The sequence below is a fragment of the Eretmochelys imbricata genome, chromosome 24, assembly GCF_965152235.1.
Source record: "Eretmochelys imbricata isolate rEreImb1 chromosome 24, rEreImb1.hap1, whole genome shotgun sequence".
NCBI lineage: Eukaryota > Metazoa > Chordata > Testudines > Cheloniidae > Eretmochelys > Eretmochelys imbricata.
In genome coordinates this window covers 4,701,966-4,723,634 of record NC_135595.1, presented here as the reverse complement: position 1 = coordinate 4,723,634, position 21,669 = coordinate 4,701,966, and the positions used below count along the sequence as shown (strand labels likewise).

Below are 21,669 nucleotides of genomic sequence, written 5' to 3'. Positions count from 1 at the left end.
GAGAGGGGAAACTGAGGCCCAGAGGGAGGAAGGGCTTGCCTGCAGGCAGAGCTGCACTGGTTAAGCCAAAGGTGTGTGTTTTATACCAATGCCCAAGGCTGGATGGAGGTGACCTTTTCAGTCGGAGCGCTTTATTTTGATTTAACTGAAATCAACGAGGAGCAGGTTTAAGATCAGCCACTGTTTAAACCAAAATAAGAGAATCCACTCAGTTTGCATCAGCTCAGTGATGCCGGTGTGTACGCCAGGCCTAAAAGACTGGCCTGATCTCACACCAGGCTTCTGACCAAGCCAGGAACTGAACCCAGATCTCTCAGTCTAGCCTCCCACGGCTTCCTTTTCTCTGGAAAGGAGCCTGGACAGCGAGTGAGGCTGAATGGGGGTGAAGAGGGCGTTAGCCCCATGGGAACGTTGATCCTGGCTTCCATTCGCTTCGTATTCCAGGCATGGGGTAGATGGGCAGGGACAGTCCTGACGCGGGGATCCTTGCAAGAGGAGGTGGGATGGGGTGGAGACCATGGCCTGGCTTCCTTCCTCCCATCACAAGCTGCTACTCCTCTGTCCACAACTCAGGCTAAGTCCACACTAACACCCCTTGCAGTTGGCAGATGCTCAGGAAATCTCCCCCTATACTGGATGGCTTGAATCAGGTGGGCCCACGTGGTTAGCAGGCTGAGGTGTGCCGACGCAGAGCTTAGCCAGAGAGGGAAATCCCATTAGACGCTTGCACTCCTTTCGGGGTCCTCGGAGTTCACAGCCGTCATGTACCCATCCTGATGATCCTCAGGGACCTGGATGAAACCAGAGACACAGGGTGACACTGGGTATATTCCTGCTCAGACCAGCTGGGGACAATCAGAAACCTTGCGCGGAAGAGACGCTGACTGTGAGCCATGACTCTGGGCATTGATGGTGACCATAATACAGCAAGTGGCATCAGCTGAGGGCATGTGTTAGCATTAGACACAGTGATTGGGAAACTCTTTTCCTATTGTGGAAAAGGTGAGTGTTAAGATGTCGGTGACAGTTTCAGGGCAAATGCACCTATTTCCCAGCCCCCTACGGTCCTGGGAGGGGACCCACTTAAAGGTTTCTGGCTCCCAGCCACTGTCTCTGTCATGGCTGATTTTTTGTTTAAGTCTCTGGCCTGGGACTCAAAAGACCAGGGTTCAATTCCCAGTTCTGCTCCAGATTTGCCCCGTGACTCTGGACAAATCACCTGCGGCTACGTTTTCAAGCGCTCCCACTGGCGACTTTACAAAGCAAAGGCAGCTGCTGAGCGCTTTGGAAAAACCAGGCCTTTTCCCCTCAGCGTCTCAGTCCACATCTGTCAAATGGAATGGATCATTTTTTTGCCTAGTTAGGTGGCAAAGCTCATCTGGGCAGGGCCTGGGTCTCACTATGTATACGTGCAGCCCCTTGGCTCATGGGGCCCTGATCCTGGTCTTAGCTGCTAAGTGCTATGGTGAAATAAGTCATATGTGGCGCTCAGTCTGCTACGGCTCTTCAAACGAACCCCAGGGATCAGCCTCTGCTGCTTGTGGGACCTTGCCGAAAGAAGACGAAATCAAGGATTTACCTCCCAGTAGATCTGATCTTCGAAGCACTGTGTGTCTGGAGGGGACCCAAGCGCCCTGATTTTCAAAGTTGCTCCTGGGAACGTAAAAGGAAGGGTGAGGGGAAAAGTTCGTCCCATTCTGCAGTCTCTTTTCAGAGGTACTGATCACCTGCAGCTCCTCTTGTAACCAGTGGGAGCAGCCAGGGCCCAGTACCACTAAAAATCAGGCCCACTTATTTTGTTGCCTGTATTTTGGATGTCAAACTTCAACTACCCAACTTTGAAAAACTTAAAAGAGTTTTTAACAGCTGCTGATTTCCCGACGCCTTGGTTTATGCTGACCTCTAGTGGCCGGACAGGGGTTTGGCACTCAGTGGTTATAGTATTCAATAGGGATTTATGGAGAACTAATTTCGAAGTGTAGATGCTACTTAAGAGAGGATTATAAGCTCCTTTATGTTCTGTGTCTGTACAGTGCCTAGTGCCCCGGGGGCCTGTCTGTGACTAGAACTCCAAAACGCTACCACAACACAAATAATTAACAATAGTAAAGTACTCGACTTGAGAATCGGGAGACCTGGGTTCAATTCTCTCCTCTGCCACAGACTCCTTGTGTGACCTTAGTCAAGTCACTTTAGGCCCAAATCTTGAAAGGGATTTAGGAACCTAAATATCTTTGAGGATCTGGTTCTCATTTGGTTCTGTTATTGGCAAAATGGGGATAATGATTCTGTCTTGTCTATTTAGACTGCAAAGTCTTCAGGTCCAAGGCCATCGGTTGTTATACCCACATGTGGTGCCTAGCCCAATGGGGCCCTGATCTCTGCCGAGATCTGTGCTACTGCACCATCAATAACTGCTATTGAATCAAACCAAAAATGCTGCACTTTGTGGTCCCGAAGCCCTGTAGCAACGTTACCATGAGATGTTCCTGGAGTCCTAGGCGCCAACTCCGTGGGTGCTCTGGGGCTGGAGCACCCACAATAAAAAGTGGGGCACCACCAATCAGCTGTTTGGCAGCTGGGAGCGGGGCTTGGGGGCGGGCGGAGAGCAGCGGGCGGGAGCTTCGGGGCAGAGCCGGGGTGGGAAGAGATGGATCAAAGGCAGGGCCTCAGGAGAGGGAGCAGAGTGGGGGCAGGGCCTCAAGCGGAGCAGGGGTGGAGGATAAAAGTCTATGTTTCTGCCCGCGGTACTGTGACCACAGTGAAAAGATGCCCCATCAACAGGCACAAAGCTCACCCACGAGGCTCCCTCCGACCACCGCGAACCCCAGCGTGATGAGTAACGCGAAGAACTGGTAGGCTCCCTGGTACTTTGCCGTCCGGCTTCCATTGGCAATTAAAGGGAACACGTCGGCCATCCTGCAAGATCGGTAAGACCAGGTATGTGTTGGGAACTCCTGTAACTCATGCTGACCAAGGTAAGGCCTTGTCCCCATCACACGCCTGATTCATTTAAGGGGATAAGAATCTACTGCTGCTGGAAGTCAGTGGAGTTATTCCATTAGCTTGAGCTGTAGCCCGTCTGCTCCTAGTGCTGAAGGTCACCTGTTCAAATCCTGCCCATGGGCCAGCATCAAAGCCAGGTCGTGGGCGCTCAGTGCGGCTTCAGGGACTGATGTTTTGCTACTGTGGAACTAATGAAGCCATAGAGATGTAACCGTGAAGGATTGCCTAGATACAGAAGGGTTCAGAGGCAGCAGAAAGGGTGCAGTGTTAGGGGTGTGGAGGATTTGGACAGTCCTCGACCTCTGGAGCTCACTCACTGCTTGTCCCCTGACAGGGGCTTTTTGGGGGTGGATCAGACGCATCTATTGCTGGAGGGGGAGCTTACTGTCCACAGCAGTGGATAGTCCTGCCACTGAGGAGCAATTCCCTTCACCTCTCCATGCTCCGGTTTCCCTGTCAATATGACTGCAATAATAATGTCCTTCTCCCAGGGGTTGCATTACGAGGCAGAACTAGCATGAGTAAAGCACTCAGGGTTGGAAGGTGCTATAGATAGGCTTGGCTGTCAATGTTAGTAAATATCTGATGACTGAAATTTACAGCGGGGCAAAGTAAGAAAAACAAAAACGCTGCTTAAGAACTTGATTTCAGGCTGTTGACCTGTCATTTTGCCACGTGCCGCTGACTCTTTGCGCCTTCGAGTTCTAAAGCTTCAACTTCCTGCATCTCCGCGTCTACTCTCGTTAACTAATGACTGTCTGACGGCCTCTGTGGTCTGTCCACCCCCCATAACTTCCCCACAACTGTGAACAAGTAAATAGATAACTTGGAAAAAAAATGCTTTAAAATAACCCTTTGTGTTATCCAGCGACCATATTAAAACATAGTCGTACGTTGCTGAGTCTCGGTGTAAAGCCTGGGTCTTCGATATGTGGGCTATTCCCCCCCCCCCATGCCCCGAGCAGCGTTGCGAACAGGTGTCGGGGGAGGGGATAGGAACTGCCCTGCCCTTTCCATAATACACACTGACCTTCTGGTGCTGGTACACAGGAAGGGGGTTCTTGGTCCTGAAAAGATGGAGAACGGCTGCTATAGAAATACCGTCTCCCAGGGAATAGCCGTGCAGTGATTCTCGGCCTCTCGGTGGCCGTACGGAGTTAGTGAGCAGAGGACAGGGTGGTGTGTTAGTGAACTGTGCGCGCTCAATGCCTGGCGTGCATGGAGCTGCCTGGATGTCACCTCCCACCCACTCCGTCACCGGCATCGGGTGGGGCGCGATTTACGATCGAAATCAAGGAATCCACTGGGGGGGGGAGGGTTGGGATGAAGGATGGTCTCTTCCCGTCCTCTCCCCCCCCCCAGCCCCCCAAGTGAGTGAGACTGGCGTGCCAAGCAGCGCTCACCCGTCCCCGTAGACGTCTTGTGTTGCCAGAGCTGCCATCAGAGCTCCCAGGAGAGCACCCAGGACGCCCGGCATCCCGTGGAGGTTGTGGACCCCGCACGTGTCCTGTATTTTTAGTCTGGCGTCCAGGATGGGCTGTGGAGAGCACAGAGGGGTTGTGAGGACATGAAGGCCTAGAGGCGCGTTCAGGGCACGAGTTCTGCAGCGGGTATCTAAGAGGCGCAGTGCAGGGGGTGGGAGGGCTTAAAGCAACCTTTCTGGACTGCCCCGGGGGCTGGAAAGCCCCTTGGTGTCACTGAGACATCCCTGGGGGCCTGTCTAAAGGCACGTCCACGCGGGACGCTTCTTACAGCAGTGTGGAGAGTACATAGATGGCTTCCTCCCTCCCCCTTCCGCAGGTTCAAATAGCAGTGTCGATGGCAAGGCAGGGCTTAAGCAGGCAAAGGAAAGACGCGCCTGACCCCTGTGGGTATGTTTCCAGTACAAACCCTACACGGTTCTCTGCACGCACAAGGTAGCATTCCCGCTGTCTTCCTCCCGCGCCCCCGGCCGGAGCCGTTCGCTGCCACCCGCACGCTGCAGTGTGGACGCAGCTTGCTTTTCGCTGCGGCACGTGGCCACGTGTACCCTACGCATCACCACCAGCGCTGTGTAATACAGACATGGTTTAGGCCCCAGCAGTCCCCACCCCCGGGCTTCAGGGCTGTTCTTGAGGCCTGGCCCCCACGGCACACCCGATGCTGGGGGTAGCGAGGCAGAGGCAGCAGGGCGGCTGTCTTCCACGGTCCCGGCGCTGGAGGAAACCTCCCCTGGCCCCAGCTGGGGTTTCAGGGCCTCTTTATGCTGCTCCAGTTCCTTTTCCCTGTGTAAAGGAGGGCGAGGGCCTTGCTAGAAGGCCTGTGTCTCACCGACCCCAAGGTCCAGCACAGCGGGCAGAAATGAAACTTTCACCCACTTTGAGGGCCCTGGCTGGCGCGCTGGAGAAAAGGGGCCTTACTGCCAATGAGGATCAGGCCCCACATTAAAGGTACGTACGCACGCACCACACGCTCCCGTCCGTCGTGGGTAGAGTGCCTGAACAACGTGCCCCCCGCATGGGTATAACTACCAGTGTAGGTTGCAAGGCACCGTTTAGGCAAGTAAAGACACACCTGGCCTCTGTGGGTGTGGACCCTACACGGCTTTCTACGTGCCCAAGCAGGGCCTTCCCTGTCTACACAGCCCGACGCTTCCTCCCGTTCCCTGGCAGGCGAAGCTACACGCCGCTGCGTGACCACCGCCCGCTTTTCACTGTGGCGGACCCTCTGCGCCGCGGCAAGAGGCGTGCTGCGTAGACGTCGCCGACGGGACGTACCGTGAGGAATTTGAAGCCCAGGGTAGAAATGAGCCCAGCCAGAAACCCAGCGATCATGGCACCGAATGGAGTCAGCATCATCTCGCCTGACGTCCCGACCACGACCCCGCCGGCTAAGGCTGCGTTCTGAATATGGACCTAGAGAGAGAGCATGGGGGGAGGAGCTCAGTTCAGACTCCCGCACCCACCGCTGGTCAGGTGCGGTGAAGACTGGAAGGAGAGGTGGTGAGAAAGTTGGGAAGAATTTCAAAGTTGTGTCTGGAAGGCACGGTTCAAAACAGCAGCCCCTCGAAAGGGGAATCTTAGATCTTAGAAGGCCCAGAGGGAGAGGAACTGTCCCCATAGTATCTACCAATGGTATTTATGTGGGCTTCATCACTACAGCACCAGAGCACCTCTCAGTCTGCAGTGTATTTATCCTCACAATCTCCCTGTGAGGTAGGGCAGCGCTATTGCCCCATTGTGCAGATAGGGAAACTGAGGCACAGAGACTGAGTGACTTGCCAAAGGTCACAGAGTGAGTCTGTAGCAGAGGAGGGAATAGAACTCAGGTCTCCCAAGCTATAGGGCTAATGTCCTAAACACTAGGCCATCCTTCCTTGCTGCCTCTGGCAATATCCTTGGGAGTTTTATTGAATTAAGTTTGTCTCTTTGGGCTCCCTTGTATTAAATGAATGGTTTGTGGTGTTGTGGGCTGAGATTATTTGTAACCTCTCAAGGGGCGGGGGGCAAATGTGACCGATGTGAGACTTGGGGCTTGAAATTACTATAATGACCAATGTGCCAGACAAGAATGGACTTTTAGAACAGAAAGCGCTAAGTGGTTTTCCTGGAGAATAGTTGGGGGCAAGGAATGCAAATTCCCCACCGCTAGTTACACCAAAATCCAGCCTTTTGAAGCTACACCCTGAAGATCGCGTCACTGCCTGCTGACGGCCTGGTACGTGAAGACAAGATGAAAGGCCCAAGCTGTATAAAGGAGAGGCTGAACTGTTCATGGTGGCGGTGAACTGACACAGGTGTGAACTTATAACCATGGGGAAAACCTGATTGGGGGTTTTGAAGAACTGACACCTCCCAGAGCCCGAGTCTGGAGTTGGAGTGGGCTCTAGTGAGCCTTTCAGCGTGTGGGTAAGTTCTTGTATTGTTTTAAATAAGTTTTCTCTGTAGTGCTGCTACCTTAAGAATAAATATGCTTGCTTAGAAAGCGTTGGGTGGTAACATAACTGCGAGCAATTATGCTGCTCGTTGCTTTCTCTCCAGAGGCTGCTTGTGCAGCCTGACTGGCTTGCTGGGAATGTCACAGCCTGGAAAACCCTCAGTCAGGAGGGAGAGAGACGGGGGTCTCTCCCCAAGCGATGTGAGGGCTGGGGAACTGGGAGCGCCTGGTGGACCACGATGGGGGAAATACAGGCATCCTCAACTGTGACACCCATAATCCCACCTGCTCACCTGTCCACCATCTTGGGAAGGATGGTCCTGGCGAGACAGGTCTGCACAAAGGGAGCCCCACTCTTGTGCATCTCTGCAGGTCGCCAGGCTCAGGGCTCCTCTCCTGCAGAGCCTCGGGGGTGCGTAGCAGAGTCCACACGGCCAAAAGACTGAGGTTCTCATTGGAAGGGGGAAATGTGTCTGGCAGGAGACTTGGGGGGATGGGTGGCGGGTATCGAAGGCCAAAGGAGGCTAAGCCTCCCCTAACCCAGGCCATGGCTCCCCTGAGGCCTCCCCCTTGGTCCTCTTCTCCCCTGAAGCCAGCAGGGGCTCAGCTGCAGACGACGGCCAGTGGTGGCTCGGGGATCAGGCCGGTCGTGAGGGTGGTGGACTCGGGGCTCAGGCGTGCCCTCGGGAGGAAGGGGCGGGGCTAGGGGCTAGCCTCCCCGAAGGTAGGGTTCACCCACCGCCCATGCTTGGGGAGTCAGCAGCAAAAAGACAGAGCTGCCACTGAGTTGACTCACCATGTCCAGTTTGCCTTCCCCATTGATGAGGGCTGACGTGGCAAAGGTGGCCAGCGTGCTAGCAGCCAGGGAGAAGTAGGTGTTCATGGCTGTCCGCTGCTGGTCATCGCCACAAGCTGTAATGGCAGAGTTGAAGCTTGGCCAGAAGAGCCATAGATAGATTGTTCCTGCATGGGAAGGAATTAGGAGTTGAAAGCAGATTTGGAAGGCAGGGAATCTCCCACAGAGCTGATGGGGAATGTTCTGTGAATGCTTTTGCTTTGATCAAAAGCCGCTTGTTGTCAAAACAACTTTTTTTGACGGAAAATGGGTCTTTGACCAAAACGTAAATGGGCATACACGCTTTGCTTCTGGGTTGAAATTTCCTGTTTTTTCCACTGAAAAAAACAGAAAATGAAAGACTAAGTGCTGGATTTCGGTTAAATCAAAACCCAAAACACTTTTACCAAAAATTTTCAGTTTCTGATTTTTCAACAAAAAGCGCCCCCCCCCCCCCCCCCACACACACACACAGTTTATGGAAAATTCAGAGGGGAAAATGTTGGGTTCGAATCCATGCTCTAGAAAAGACTCAAAATTTGACTTTTCTGATGGAATTTTCAGGTTTGGTTTGACATAAACGCCCCCCCCCCCCCCCAAGAACTGCTGCTGAGCAGACAAATCAGCTATTCACCCAGCTGTTTACTGAGAGAGTTGTTTACTGTTTAACAAAGGACTTTTCTAAGTGCCCTATAATACACATGCTTGCTTGGATTGTTTTGAAACTTGCTGTACCGTATCTGTGCCAGTCTATACTGTTATGGTCACCACTTTTACAAGACTCTAATATATTTTGTACAAAGCATACCTTGTGAGAGATCATTGGAAAACTCATATCCCGCTGAACATTATTGTCCTGGTAAAATATGTGTATCAACATTGTATGGTAAGTTATAAGTTTCTACTATATAACATTGCTGTAACACAGGGGTTCTCAAACTGGGGGTTGGGACCCCTCAGGGGGTCACAAGGTTATTACATGGGGGGTCACGTGCCGTCAGCCTCCACCCCAAACCCCGCTTTGCCTCCAGAATTTATAATGGTGTTAACTATATAAAAAAAGTGTTTTTAATTTATAAGGGAGGTCACACTCAGAGGCTTGCTATGTGAAAGGGGTCGCCAGGAAAAAAGTTTGAGAGCCACTGCTGTAACGTGTTCCAGAGCTAAAAAGGCAGGTCCAAACCAGTTCTTCAAAGACGCATTAGCACCCCCAGCCAGGTGTTAAAGAGCTGTCACTGGCTTAAGCAGCCAATCTTCAGCAACATGAAGGTGTAAACAAGAAATTCACATGTCATCACAGAGATGGTTCAACCCGTACGTCCCCAAGAAGCTACTTGTCGCCTGCACCCCAGTCAGGAGTAATCCTCAGAGAGGGGAGGTTGGTATAAGAGAGAGACAGAGGCCTCCTCTGCTCATGACATCAACAACTCTCGAAGAATTGAACTAAGAGGAGAGTGGTCCCAGCAGCTGTTCAGTGGTCCAGACGGTACCCTGGGTAATGTCACACTGGGACAGGGTTAAGGGTTCAAATTTGGAGTCATCTGAGCAAGGGGATCTCAAGATAAAGCCCCCTAAAAATACCACAGACATAGTTTTCCGATTCGTCAGATGTTATTTTGGCCCCATCCGGGGCTCGAGCTATGTGTGTTCCGAGTCCTTACCGATCATAGCAAAGAGATCTGAATGGTACACGGAGCCTTCCCTCTGTCTGCTCTTGTCCAGCTGGGGCCGATACAAGATCCGCGAAACCATCAATCCGAAATAAGCCCCGAAGGTGTGGATGGTCATGGAGCCCCCAGCATCCTTTGCCTGGTTGGTACAGGAAGCAAAGGATGGTGCTGAAAAGGGGGCAGGAGGTAATACAGTCTGTACCACCACTGGGCAGCATGTTTGCAGCCCAACTGCGCTTAGCAAACAAACACGGATTCGACAATATTGAAATGTTTCGCAAATTCATGTCGGTTTTGTCGAAGGCTTTGGTGAGCAGGGGAAGGGAGGGAGCCCTAAAAAATCTTTAGAAATCTAAACATTTGACTTAAAAACTATTTTTCATTTGGAAGCTTCCTGGAATTTTATTTTAAAAACAGTTTTAAATGCTTGCAAGAAAACATAGCTAGATTTATTTAAAAATAAAGGTGGGGATAAGAACCACCCAAAAACTAAATGAAAATAATTACGCTTTGGGTCAAATTAAATGTTTAGTTTGACCCAAAACAATTTTTTAAATTTTATTTAGCCACTGAACCAACAAGTCAGGTATTTGCTCAGCTTGACAACCACGCTGTGACCCAGCTTAGAACAGCTTAGAACAGCTTCCTCTGGGGAACGGAAGAGCCATGAAAAGTGTGACTTACCCCAATGACGCTGAGCAGGACGAATTCATTAATACCAAAGAGTGTGACTTCAAACAAGGCCATCAACAGCAGCTGGATGGGGCTTGTCTTGCCCAGAACTGCTCCGAAGGAGATCAGGACAGCTCCGGAGCAGAAATCGGCATTGATCATGCTAGCAGGAATAGTGAAGAAAGTAGAACAGGTTGCAGGAGACTGTTACCCCGGGCAGATTGCCAACACAAGACCAGTTTCCTCTAGATTTAAATGGTGCAGGGACCCTTGCGCCTGGGTGAATTTCAGCCTCCAGTTTAATGGATAACGGAGAAGATTGTCCACTTGACAGTCTGGGAAATTCACAAGGGTCCCCAAGAGAAAAGCTTTCCAGAGAAGGAACGGCAGAATCGGTTAGCAGGTGTGATTGGAGACTTTGGAACAGAAATGCTAGGCTCATCTAACGAATGGGTGGAAGGGCTAAGAACTGAGCTGGAGGGTTTCACATCTGTGAAATTACTCAGCCGGTATTGTGGTCTGCAGGAGGCCAGATGATCTATTGATCCTTTCTAGTCTCGATCTAATGAGTGAAAAAAGCCCTTCTGTTGTTCCGTGTATTACAGTAGCCTCAACTGAGATCAGAGTGCATTGTGCTAGGTTCTGTCCATACACATAGGGAGAGATGCGCTCCGCCCCGGAGGCGAGAGAAATGAGCTCTTGTTATCCCTATGGTACAGATAGGGAGCCGAGTCCCAGGGAGACAAGGTCACAAGGGGAGTCTGCAGCAGACATGGGATTTCAGCCTAGGCCCTCTTATGCCTACTGCCAAATCCGCTTTTGACTGCTGCATAAATGAGCAAATCAGGCTGAGGCAACACAATGGCGTTCTGATCACAAGCATGTCTGACATGAACATCTGTGCGGCTCCCTGGCTTAGAGCTGGACCCGGAAGGAAAGCTGTATGTGTGACTTCACGCCACGTTACCATCTATCCGAGCGCCTCTGAACCTTTATCCTTGCAACCCCTGGGAGCCAGAGCAGGGCTGTTCTTCCAGTTTTACCAATAGGGAGCTGAAGTACAGAGACTTACCCACTGTCACACAAAGAGTCTGTGGCCAAGCTGGGAATGACCCACCTGACATCCTTCCTCTCTGACACCTGGCCTCCAGCCACTCACCTCTCTATTCCGATGTGAATCTTGCCATTGTGAAAAGAGTGGAAAAAGCCTTGGATCAGTGTAGACCACTGGATAGCGAACGCCGCGATCAGGAAGTTAAAGGCTACGCTGCCAAATCCATAACGTTTCAGGAAGGTCATCAAGAAGCCAAAGCCGATGAAGATCATGGTGTGGACATCCTGGAAACCTGGGGAAAGCATCACAAATGGATTTGATCCCGGGGGAGAGGGAACTTGTCAACACATTTTCTGAAATATTTATTTCCCCCCACCCCACCCCAAAAAACCCTCAAGTATCGACAGCTTTTTGACATGCTCCAGGATTGGTGCAAAATAACCCAGGAGGGGAGAAATCCACAAAAATGTTGACTTTTTTTTTCCGTTTTTTTTTTTTTTAAATCTGAATTTGAAACTACCTTTGAACTTCAAAACATTTTTAAACTTTCTGTCAGGAAGAAGAGCCGGAGAATCCACCCCAGAGGATATAGGTAGACTGCAGTGCTAAGATCATCCTCTCAGCACAAATGCAGGTGAGCGTTTCCCAGGACCGTTTCTTTCCCCTCTGCTTTCATCAGAACAGACAGCAGCCCCCAGCCGGCTCTAGGAAGCCATCATCCAGGGCAAGAGAGCAGCCAAGCGACCTTGAGAATTCGCCGAGCACGGACGTGCCATGTGGCCCCGTTCTCTGGGGCTGCCCCATGGAACGATGACCTCGCTGAGTGGCAGCTGCGCAAACACTGTACCTCACCACTTTGTTCTTCCGCCGTTCAGGCGGGACGTAAAAAGCAAGGTCCTGACATTAAAGAACCTGTGACACCTTTCGCAAGAGCTCTGGGGTGTCTCCTGGACATTTTCCAACTGGAGCCACTCCCCCCACCTCCCCACTTTTCAGAAGTGAAGAATCAGAAGTGCAGTGCTCCACTCCAGACGTGGCTGCATTTCAGTGCGGGACAGGTGACCCCTGTTCTGTAAAGCACTTTGGAATTCTTCGGGCTGACTAGTGCTACGAAAACCTAAGTCCTGGTTAGAAGCATCATGAACAGCGTTGCACTTGTAAGGGCGACATTTCCACCCAGAATCTTACTCGGCGTTACTGTGGGAACATGGACAATAATTCTTAGCCATCGCAGAGCACCTTTCCTGCCTAGATCTCTCCTTACAAAAGTGGGGAGCGGTTACAGATCATTGCTAGTTCTCGCGATTTTATCACAAGTCTCGTGATATTTGCTGTTCTTGATAAAGCCCTGCTCTGGGAGTCAAGTGGTGGGGGGAGAATTCAAAGCCACTTCTAGCCCTCATGTCTGCAGAGAAAAGCTTGCAAGTGCAAGTGAATCTAGTGCACCCTAAAGGCTCAGAAACCAGACCAGAAGATAGATAGAACCCGGAGTTTTGTTTTTGTTTTTTAATCTCACAATTTTAAGCCAATATCATGATTTCTTTGGGTGCCTGAGCCATGATTTTTTTTGAACCGTTATGGGGTTCGCAACACTGTTGCTATTATCCTCATTTAGCATACAGGGAAACTGAGGCAGAGAGCGGGGGAAGAGGTTTGCCAAAGGTCACACAGCAAGTTAGTGGCAGAGCTGCAAAGGGAACCAAGTTCTCATCACTCTTAGTCCCTTACTGTAACCATTAGACCAAGTGGGCTGTTTGTCCAGTTAAACCAGTTGTAAATCCAGAGTGACTCCCCTGACTCCAGTGGATTTTAGATCAGTGAAAACCATCGCAGAGATGTGGCATGCCAAGCCACTTATGGAATCGCTCTGAAACCAGTGCGCCAAATGCAGCTGGGAATAAGAGGGTCTTATTCTCCCTGGTCCAGCACCTCCTGTTTTCATTCGCACCAATGCTAAGCATGTGCACCGCACTATGGGCCTGATTCTCACTTCCGCTATTAAGGTCCCTTTGCACTGCTCTGGCAGCGTGAAAGCCCCTTTCACTAGGCTAGAGCGGCATAAAGGGGCCTTTGTGTAAATGAGAATCAAGCCATCAGCACTGGGTGGGTATAAAAATGATTGTAACTTTCATGCCCGGGGGAAGGGGGGGCGGCGGAAATCGGGTCTATAGCAGGAACAGCAGCGAACCAGAGAGCTATGCGAGTACAGGGTCTGCTGTGTTCTCTTAAACTCTCCCCCTTCACCACCCCCAGCACAGAGATCTGCCAGCTTCTTCACCACCCCCTCGTTCCACAGGAGTTAACACAGCCCACAGAGTGCCAAGATCCTGCGCGGGTGTAAACCGGTGTCACTCCACGGCAGCCAATGGGACTTCACCGATTAACACCTGGGTAGCACCTGCCCCTCCGTCTCGTCACCTCGCTGCTGCCAGCGTACGGAGCTAACACTCGACACTGGCGACAGTCACAGGTACAGGCTTTCGCTCATGGCCTCCGGCCATGCCACCATGTGCTCTGCACGGAAAGTGACTAAAGTAAATATAAACTCTGCAGGTGCACAAGCATTAGGCTCATGATTCAGGAACAAAGCAAGGGCCTGGTCTTGTGGTGCCCTGCACCCTGTGGGAGTCCTTTGCTCTGGTGTGAAGTGGGTGTGAAACGGCGCCTGCCCGATGCTCATTTACGCCAAGACCCTTTACGCTGGTCTGGCAGGTCTTAAAGAGGAAGTAGACTCATTACACTCCTGCTAAGATCCTGCTTCCCTTGCCAGAGTGGTGTAAAAGGCCCATGGTATAAAGGACACTCTGCATCTACCACTGTGAGGATCAATATATTAAAGATGACGAAACGTTTGGGAGATCTACCAAAGACAAATGCTATCTCAGAACCTGGTATGCTTAGTTATGATTTTGTAGCATTTTACACTTATTTCATACTAGTGCCAATAACAACACAAGGGGCCCAATGCTGATTTACACCAGGGCCCCTTTACTCCACTCTGGCAGTGTACTTACATGTGCTTGACACCCGTGTGCGCTGCCCAAGTAGAATAAAGAGGACTTAGTGTAAATAGGACGCCCGCGGGCGCAAGGTACAGGGCAGTGGAGAATGAGGGGGCATCTACCCTGCAAAAAAAGACCCACGCAGCAAGTCTCAGATCCTGGGTCAACTGACTTGGACTCACACTCCAGGGCCAAAAATAGCAGGACATCTGGCCCTCAAAGGCTCTGAAACCCAGTGAGCAGGGAGGGTCTCAGAGCCCAGGCTCCAGTCTGAGCTCGAACATCTACATGGCTATTTTTACCCATCACGTGAGCCTGTCAGTTGACTGGGGCTCTGAACCTCACTGCTGTAGGGTTTTGGGGCAGGGGTTTGGTGTTTGGGGGTGTTTTTGCTTGTAGCGTAGACATACCCGGAGACGCCAGGTCTCCTAGCTCAGTGGCGTGGTGGAAAGTGTCCTCCTGTGTGTGCAAATGGTCCTGGGTTCTAATCCTACCTCAGATGGCACAGAAGAACTGGTGAGGAAGGCTGAGTGATCACAGAGCTAGGCTGAGAGTTGGGAGACTGATTTCAATCCCCTGCTCTGTCACAGGCTTCCTGAGTGCTCTGGGGGCAAGTCTCTCCCTGCCTCAGTTCCTCATCTGTATAATGGGCCCTGCCCTGCTTCCCAGGGATGGTGTGAGGACAAATACACTAACGATGATGAGGGGCTCAGACGCTATGCTAACAAGGCCCAGACGTGGGTGTAGACAACTGTGGGGGACTTTACCCTCCTCTAGAAAACATCGTGGATTGCATTAATAAAGAAACCTCGAGCTTGGGCCAGAAGCTCGTCTATCTCCCTTTATTAAAAGTGGACAAATTCAGGCCTGGTACAAAGCTGCTCCTGGAAGCAATATGCAACAACTCTGCCACCGCCCAATAAAAAAAAAGTTGTCTACCCCCGGCTATCTAAGGCCTGGCCTACACCTGAGACGTCGGTCGCCCTAGCTGCGTCGCTCAGGGCTGTGAAAGATTCTGCGCCCTGCAGGTCTCCTTAACCCCTACTGTAGGGGCAACTAAGTTGATGGAAGCATTTTTCCATTGATCTCGCCATGGCCTCTCGGAGGGCTGGATTATCTGCACTGAGGGAAAAATCCCTTCCCTGGATGCCGGAAGCATCCACACAACAGCCGCGCAGCTTCAGCTCTGCGGTCGTGTAGACGTACCCTAGGCCACCTCTTTCCTGATAGAAAGTGCATGTCTCTATGTGTTGAATGTGTGTGTGTGTGTGGGGGGGTGAGTAATTCTCTTTCAGCTCTGGGTGGAGTTAAGAGTTGGCAGATGAAACTGGGAGAACCTGTAGGACGTCCGCTCCTGCTAAAGCCTGACTGCAGCTATGCGGTTGCCCTGCCTTCACCAAGGCCGAGCAGCGTAGGTCTCAGCCCTGCATCCACGTACCCCGCCTCTTGGGCAGGGGTTCCATGAGAGCAGGAAGCGGCATGGATCACAGGCTGTGACGTGCTGATCCGCATGGTAAGGGGAGTCCTGGGAAGCCTAGAGGCAGGGTTCGCGGTGAGCTTTTGGTTTTGTGCCTGGAGCACTGTTGGTCGCAACTTCCTTTCCCCTGGGGAGGGGGTGGGAGAAAATAAAAATGACCCATCTGGCTGCAGGAGTCTTGATCCAACTGAAGAGGCAGAGGCGTGTCAGACTCGGGAGGAGAGTCAGGTGTGGCTCAGGGGGGAGCAGTTCACATCTGTCCATTGGCAGAGCTAGGAGTTGAAAAATGTATCCTGAGTCCCAGGCCAGTGATCTGTGCGCTAGGCAATGCTGCCACCCTACACACTATTGCAGAACCATGAGGCCAACGTTTTCAAAAGTAACCACTGACTCTCAACTCTCTGTTGAAGTCACTGGAGCTATGTTGATTTACACCAGCTAAAGATCTGGTCCAAAATTGCCCCGAATTTCTCTTAAAAATCAGGTACTTGTCTACACTTAAAATGCTACAGCAGCAATGAGCCACTGTGGATAATCCACCTCCCCAAGAGGTGATCGCTAGATCGACGGAAGAATTCTTCCGTTGCCCTAGCACTGTCTACACTGGGTGTTAGGTTGGCTTAACTACACCACTCAGCGGTGTGGATCTTTTTCATGCTCCTGAGCAGTGTCGTTATGCTGAGCTAATTTTCTAGTGCAGACCTGGCCGAAATAAAGACAACGGCCTGGCCTACACGAGAAAATTATGTGTTCATAAATCCACACCCTAACCGACGTAGGTAAGCTGACCTAAGTCCCCATGTCGACAGAGCTAGAAGAAATTCTTCTGTCAACCTAGCTGCCGCTTCTCAGGGAGGTGGATTACCTACGCCAATGGGAGAACCCCTCCCTTTGGCATAGGTAGGGTCTACACTGAAGATAGTGTTTACAGCCATGCCGCTGTAGCATTTCCAGTGTAGACTAGCTCTAAGCACCTTTTCCAGACCTGCAGAAGAGCTCTGTGTAGCCCAAAAGCTTGTCTCCCTCCCCAACAGACGTTGGTCCAATAAAAGCTATGATCTCACCCACCTTGTCTCACTAATATCCTGGGACTGACACAGCTATAACACTGCAAACCTAATTTCTCTTTCACTTGCTTTGCAGCGTTAGTTTCAATCTATTTCATGCTGCTCCCTTAGCTAAGGCAAAGGGGGCGTGTTTTCATTATTCCTGCAAGTGTCTGATCTGTATCTGTTTCAGGCCTGGCAGTTTTGCTGGCTGCCCTTAGCAATTTGACCAGGACATCAGGATTAATGACCCTGGTTCAGGACAACAGTCACGGGACTTTCCATCCCCATGAGTGGTCCGAGCCTATGTTTTGCAATCGCGCTCATTCCAAAGAGCGTTCCTCAGCAGCGCACCGACCTCTAACCTTGTCAGTACTGGAGCAGGGAAGCGTCTGCAGTGAGAAACGATGCACTAGATGGTACTTCGATTGGAAGCTCTACGTTCTGGATTCATACAGCACCTTGCACTGTGGGTTCTGGTCCGTGATTGAGGCTCCTGGGTGCCACCGTAATACAGATAAGGAATAGTAATAATAGTAGGATGGTACTAAATAGTAATTATAATTAATAGATCACATTGGAGATTTAAAAACATGTGTCTTTCTCAACCAGAACCTGATCTAAAGCCTGTTGGAGTCAACAGAAAGTCTCGCAGTGACTTTCACAAGCCAGGTCCTAAGCTGTAAAGTGGTTGTGTCTATGGTTAAGTTTATGACCGATCCACACAGGGTAGAAATTTGAGCTGGTCAGAAAAATTCCAACCAAACAATGTTTCATCAGAATTGCCAATTCGGTGAAGTCAAAAGGTTCCATAGACACAGTTTGGCTTCACCAATGTTCCAATGGGCTAACTGGGGCAGTGGGCCAGGCATCCAGCCCTGGGGGTCCGGCTCCTCTCCTTTTCATGGAGAATGTTGAAATTTTTTGTTTTCATTCCAAATAGGAGTGAAACCCAATTTTGAAATATCAAAATCCCCCATGAAACGGAACTACTTTCCCCCACTGTGTATATCCCACAGTGGCCCATGATGACAGCCAGCATGTGGGAACACTGAGCAAAGTTCTGCAGAGAGCAATGAAAATGGTTAGGGAACTGGAAAGCATACAAATACGTACAAATATGTTGTTTGTATAGCTATGCCAAGCAGTGATTACTACCAACTAGAGCCCTCAACCAAGATTAGAGGCCAATTGTGCTAGAGACTGTGTGTGCAAATAGCAAGAGACATTTCCTTATGAGCATGTCTTTGCTGCAGGGGGAAAAAGGTGTGTTCTTAACAAGCATTAAAATCCTAGCACAGACAAGGTGGGCGAGGTCATATCTTTTATTGGGCTCACTTCTGCTGGTGAAAGAGACAAGCTTGCGAGCTACCCAGAGCTCTTCTTCAGGTATCTTCTCTCTGATATCCTGGGACCGATACGGCAACAACAACACTGCAAACAACAAAGGAAAGTAGCGAAGGCAAGGCAGTTGTAGTTTTGACACAAGTTTGCTGGCAGACTAAACTATAGGCTCCCCTACAGTAGAGATGTAGGGCTAGAAAAGCATACCATCTACTTAACAGCACGTATAAATCCAGTGTATGCATAGCTCAGTACAAAGATCTCCTTTATTAGCTTAGGCGTTAGTTATGTTGATAAAGGAGCAGTGTGCAGTGTGAGGTTATTACAAGAGATGCACTGTCAAGCAACAAGAAAAGGAGTACTTGTGGCACCTTAGAGACTAACCAATTTATTTGAGCATGAGCTTTCGTGAGCTACAGCTCACTTCATCGGATGTATACCGTGGAAACTGCAGCAGACTTTATATATACACAGAGAATATGAAACAATACCTCCTCCCACCCCACTGTCCTGCTGGTAATAGCTTATCTAAAGTGATCATCAGGTTAGGCCATTTCCAGCACAAATCCAGGTTTTCTCACCCTCCACCCCCCCACACAAATTCACTCTCCTGCTGGTGATAGCCCATCCAAAGTGACAACTCTTTACACAATGACAGGTTTCAGAGTAACAGCCGTGTTAGTCTGTATTCGCAAAAAGAAAAGGAGTACTTGTGGCACCTTAGAGACTAACCAATTTACACAATGTGCATGATAATCAAGTTGGGCCATTTCCTGCACAAATCCTGCACAAATGGCCCAACTTGATTATCATGCACATTGTGTAAAGAGTTGTCACTTTGGATGGGCTATCACCAGCAGGAGAGTGAATTTGTGTGGGGGGGTGGAGGGTGAGAAAACCTGGATTTGTGCTGGAAATGGCCTAACCTGATGATCACTTTAGATAAACTATTACCAGCAGGACAGTGGGGTGGGCGGAGGTATTGTTTCATATTCTCTGTGTATATATAAAGTCTGCTGCAGTTTCCACGGTATGCATCCGATGAAGTGAGCTGTAGCTCACGAAAGCTCATGCTCAAGTAAATTGGTTAGTCTCTAAGGTGCCACAAGTACTCCTTTTCTTTTTGCGAATACAGACTAACACGGCTGTTACTCTGAAACCTGTCAAGCAACAGGTGTTCTCAGGATATTAACACCCCTCCAGAAGGCTTCTAAATGAATGGCCCAGGATTTCTGCAGTATTTGTGCAGTCTCTTTGAGTATTTCCAAAGTTCAGCATGGGCCTTGCTATTTCTAGTCATGACCCAGTATTTCTGAGGGTTCCTGTCTAACGTTTCAACTGTAACAGGCCAATATTTCTACAGCACGGTCCGTGGGAATGGACCAGTCATCCTACAGTGCTTTGAACCATTGCTTGTCAAGCTTTTGGTCAAGCAAAGCCCACTCCTTTCTAACTAGGCAAAGGGAGATTATCTCCATCTTAAGAAGGGAAACCAAGGGTAAGTCTCTGCAATAAAAAACCCACGGCACCCCATCTCAGAGCCCAGGTCAACTGGCAAGGGCGGCGGGGCTAACAATTGCAGGGTAGATGTTCGAGCTTGGGCTGGAGCTCTGGTTCTGTAGACCCACGTCCGGGCGGGGTCTCAGAGTCTGGGATCCGGCCTCAGCCCAGACGTCTACAGTGCAATATTATATGGCCGCACCAGCCCATCTCAGCTGGTCCAGGCCAGCCGTGCTCCACGGATCTTTTATCGCTATGTGGACATACCCCAAGGCACAGAGAGCCTGAGGCTATGTTCGACACTGCCAGTGGAGGGTACCGATAGCTTCAGGGAGCATTCATCTACCTGGCGTGGGTACCGACAGCAGCCGCAGCGCAATCCCCCCGAAGCTAAAGCAGGCTGCCACAGCTTCGCTGCCATTGGTACCCAAGCTGGCGGAGGTCGGAACCTGTTTACACGCTGCAGTCACCCCCTGAGGGATTTGCCCAAGGGATCTTGTGGCAGAGCAGGGGGTTTGAACCCTGTTCTCTAGCGAGCTAGGCCAACCGCCTTGACCCACAAGACTATTCTTCGATGAGGCCAAGTGGAGCAAACGTCCCCTGTGGTGCTGCAAGTTGTGTGTGATTCCCAGCATTTAAGCTGGCTCTGATTGCCACAATAAGAACAGATCTCAACCGAGGAATGAATGAATCCCTGAGCAGCCTCATGCCTCCCTTCCAGGCCCTTGACTCTTCGTCCACCAGCCCTGACTACCATTTGCTGTTGAAGTGCAGGCCCCCACGGAGCAGCTGCTTAGCAATGTCACTCACTGTCTGCTCCCCCCAAAGTCAATCGCCTCTTTCAGGCTTTAGGTTCCAAACGAGCCTCCAAACGCCTCTGCTCTGCGAGGGATGTCCTGGCACACAGAGGCGCCTTTCCCAGAGGCCAGCTCTGAATTGCAAGACCCCGGGAAGGGATTACCGTTTGCCTTGCAGCTGCGCTGCCCACCAACTCCCGCGCGCGCAAGGATAATACTCTGAGTGCTTTTCAACCCACACGCCCGGCACTGGCCTTGCTAGCTTCTCCCATGCTCTGCACAATGTTTCTGCACCAAGAAGAAAAACCAAGAGGATACCAACAGCGGGCACCAGCTTGGGGCACTTCTAAGTTCTTAAATTCCCCCTGAAAGTTATCACCCACCAGTCAGCATAGCCCAGATCCTCTGGGCCTCTAATGTATATACACTTCCCTCGGTGCCTGAGCCACAAAGATTGCTGCTGTTGCTCTTGATTTTATGTGGAAAGTGCTCAGATACTACGGGGATGGGCTGCAGTTTTATACCCCTAAGATAGATAGGCTGTGAGTCTGATACAGCTGTAGAGGGTCATATTTTACGACTGGAGGTCCCTGGTTCAATCCCAGAGATCAGCCAAGAAGGTGGCTGTTATATAAATGGGGGCTCATCTGGGGTTTAAGAGACTGTGGGTGTCACACACTTGAGATGAGCGTCCTCTGTCACAGAGAGGGGCCATGGAACATCTGGGGCACGGAAATGCGTGGGTTCCCCTCCTACAGATGGCATCTGACCATGGTGATGGGCAATGTAGGTGGGACCTCCTGAATTTGGGGGGGGGGGGGGAGGGATAGCTCAGTGGTTTAAGCATTGGCCTGCTAAACCCAGGGTTGTGAGTTCAATCATTGATGGGGCCATTTAGGGATCTGGGGCAAAAATTGGGAGTTGGTCCTGCTTTGAGCAGCGGGTTGCACTAGATGACCTCCTGAGGTCCCTTCCAACCCTGATATTCTATGATTCTATGACCGAGGCTGATGAAGCAGGAGCTGAGTGCATGGATGGGTTGTACTCACTCGGGTAGCGAAAGTAAAAATCGTTGTCCCGGTTGCTTTTGTTGTGGTGGCTCAGCTCCTCGTGCCAGAGTCTGGCGCTGGTCTCTTGATCGTAGCGGACGAAAAGAGCGAAGAGGATGATGGTGAAGAGCTGAAGGAGGAAGCATATTGCTGGGAGCTTGAGCCTGAGGTTGGTTGTGTGGCCAGACATGCTCCTGAGGAGGAGAAAGAAGCGTGAGAGAGATGAAAATGAAACTAATCTTCCAACCTGGCTGCAGGTGGAAGTTAACAAGCTGAGGCCCTTGTGCCAAGACTTTTGTTAA

General features: G+C 50.7%; 1 protein-coding gene across 1 annotated transcript; it reads right to left on the bottom strand.

The window, feature by feature from the left end:
• Positions 1–716: 716 nt before the first annotated feature.
• Positions 717–21,557, bottom strand: RHBG (Rh family B glycoprotein). Its single transcript, XM_077841161.1, has 10 exons — positions 21,368–21,557; positions 11,258–11,444; positions 10,111–10,261; positions 9,418–9,565; positions 7,718–7,884; positions 5,763–5,900; positions 4,410–4,543; positions 2,798–2,919; positions 1,580–1,653; positions 717–791 (listed from the first exon to the last, which is right to left on the bottom strand). Exons 1-10 carry the CDS (start codon positions 21,555–21,557, stop codon positions 717–719), a joined length of 1,386 nt encoding a protein of 461 aa, XP_077697287.1.
• Between the last annotated feature and the right edge of the window lie 112 nt (positions 21,558–21,669).

What these genes read in the sequence shown, in the direction of transcription:
- RHBG (XM_077841161.1), bottom strand. Translation starts at nt 21,557, where the DNA reads ATGTCTGGCCACACAACCAACCTCAGGCTCAAGCTCCCAGCAATATGC. An exon ending in ATTCACATCGGAATAGAGAG is followed by an intron (nt 10,262 to 11,257) that starts GTGAGTGGCTGG and finishes TATTCCTGCTAG; the next exon opens with CATGATCAATGCCGATTTCT. An exon ending in GGTCGGAGGGAGCCTCGTGG is followed by an intron (nt 1,654 to 2,797) that starts GTGAGCTTTGTG and finishes TTACGTTCCCAG; the next exon opens with GAGCAACTTTGAAAATCAGG.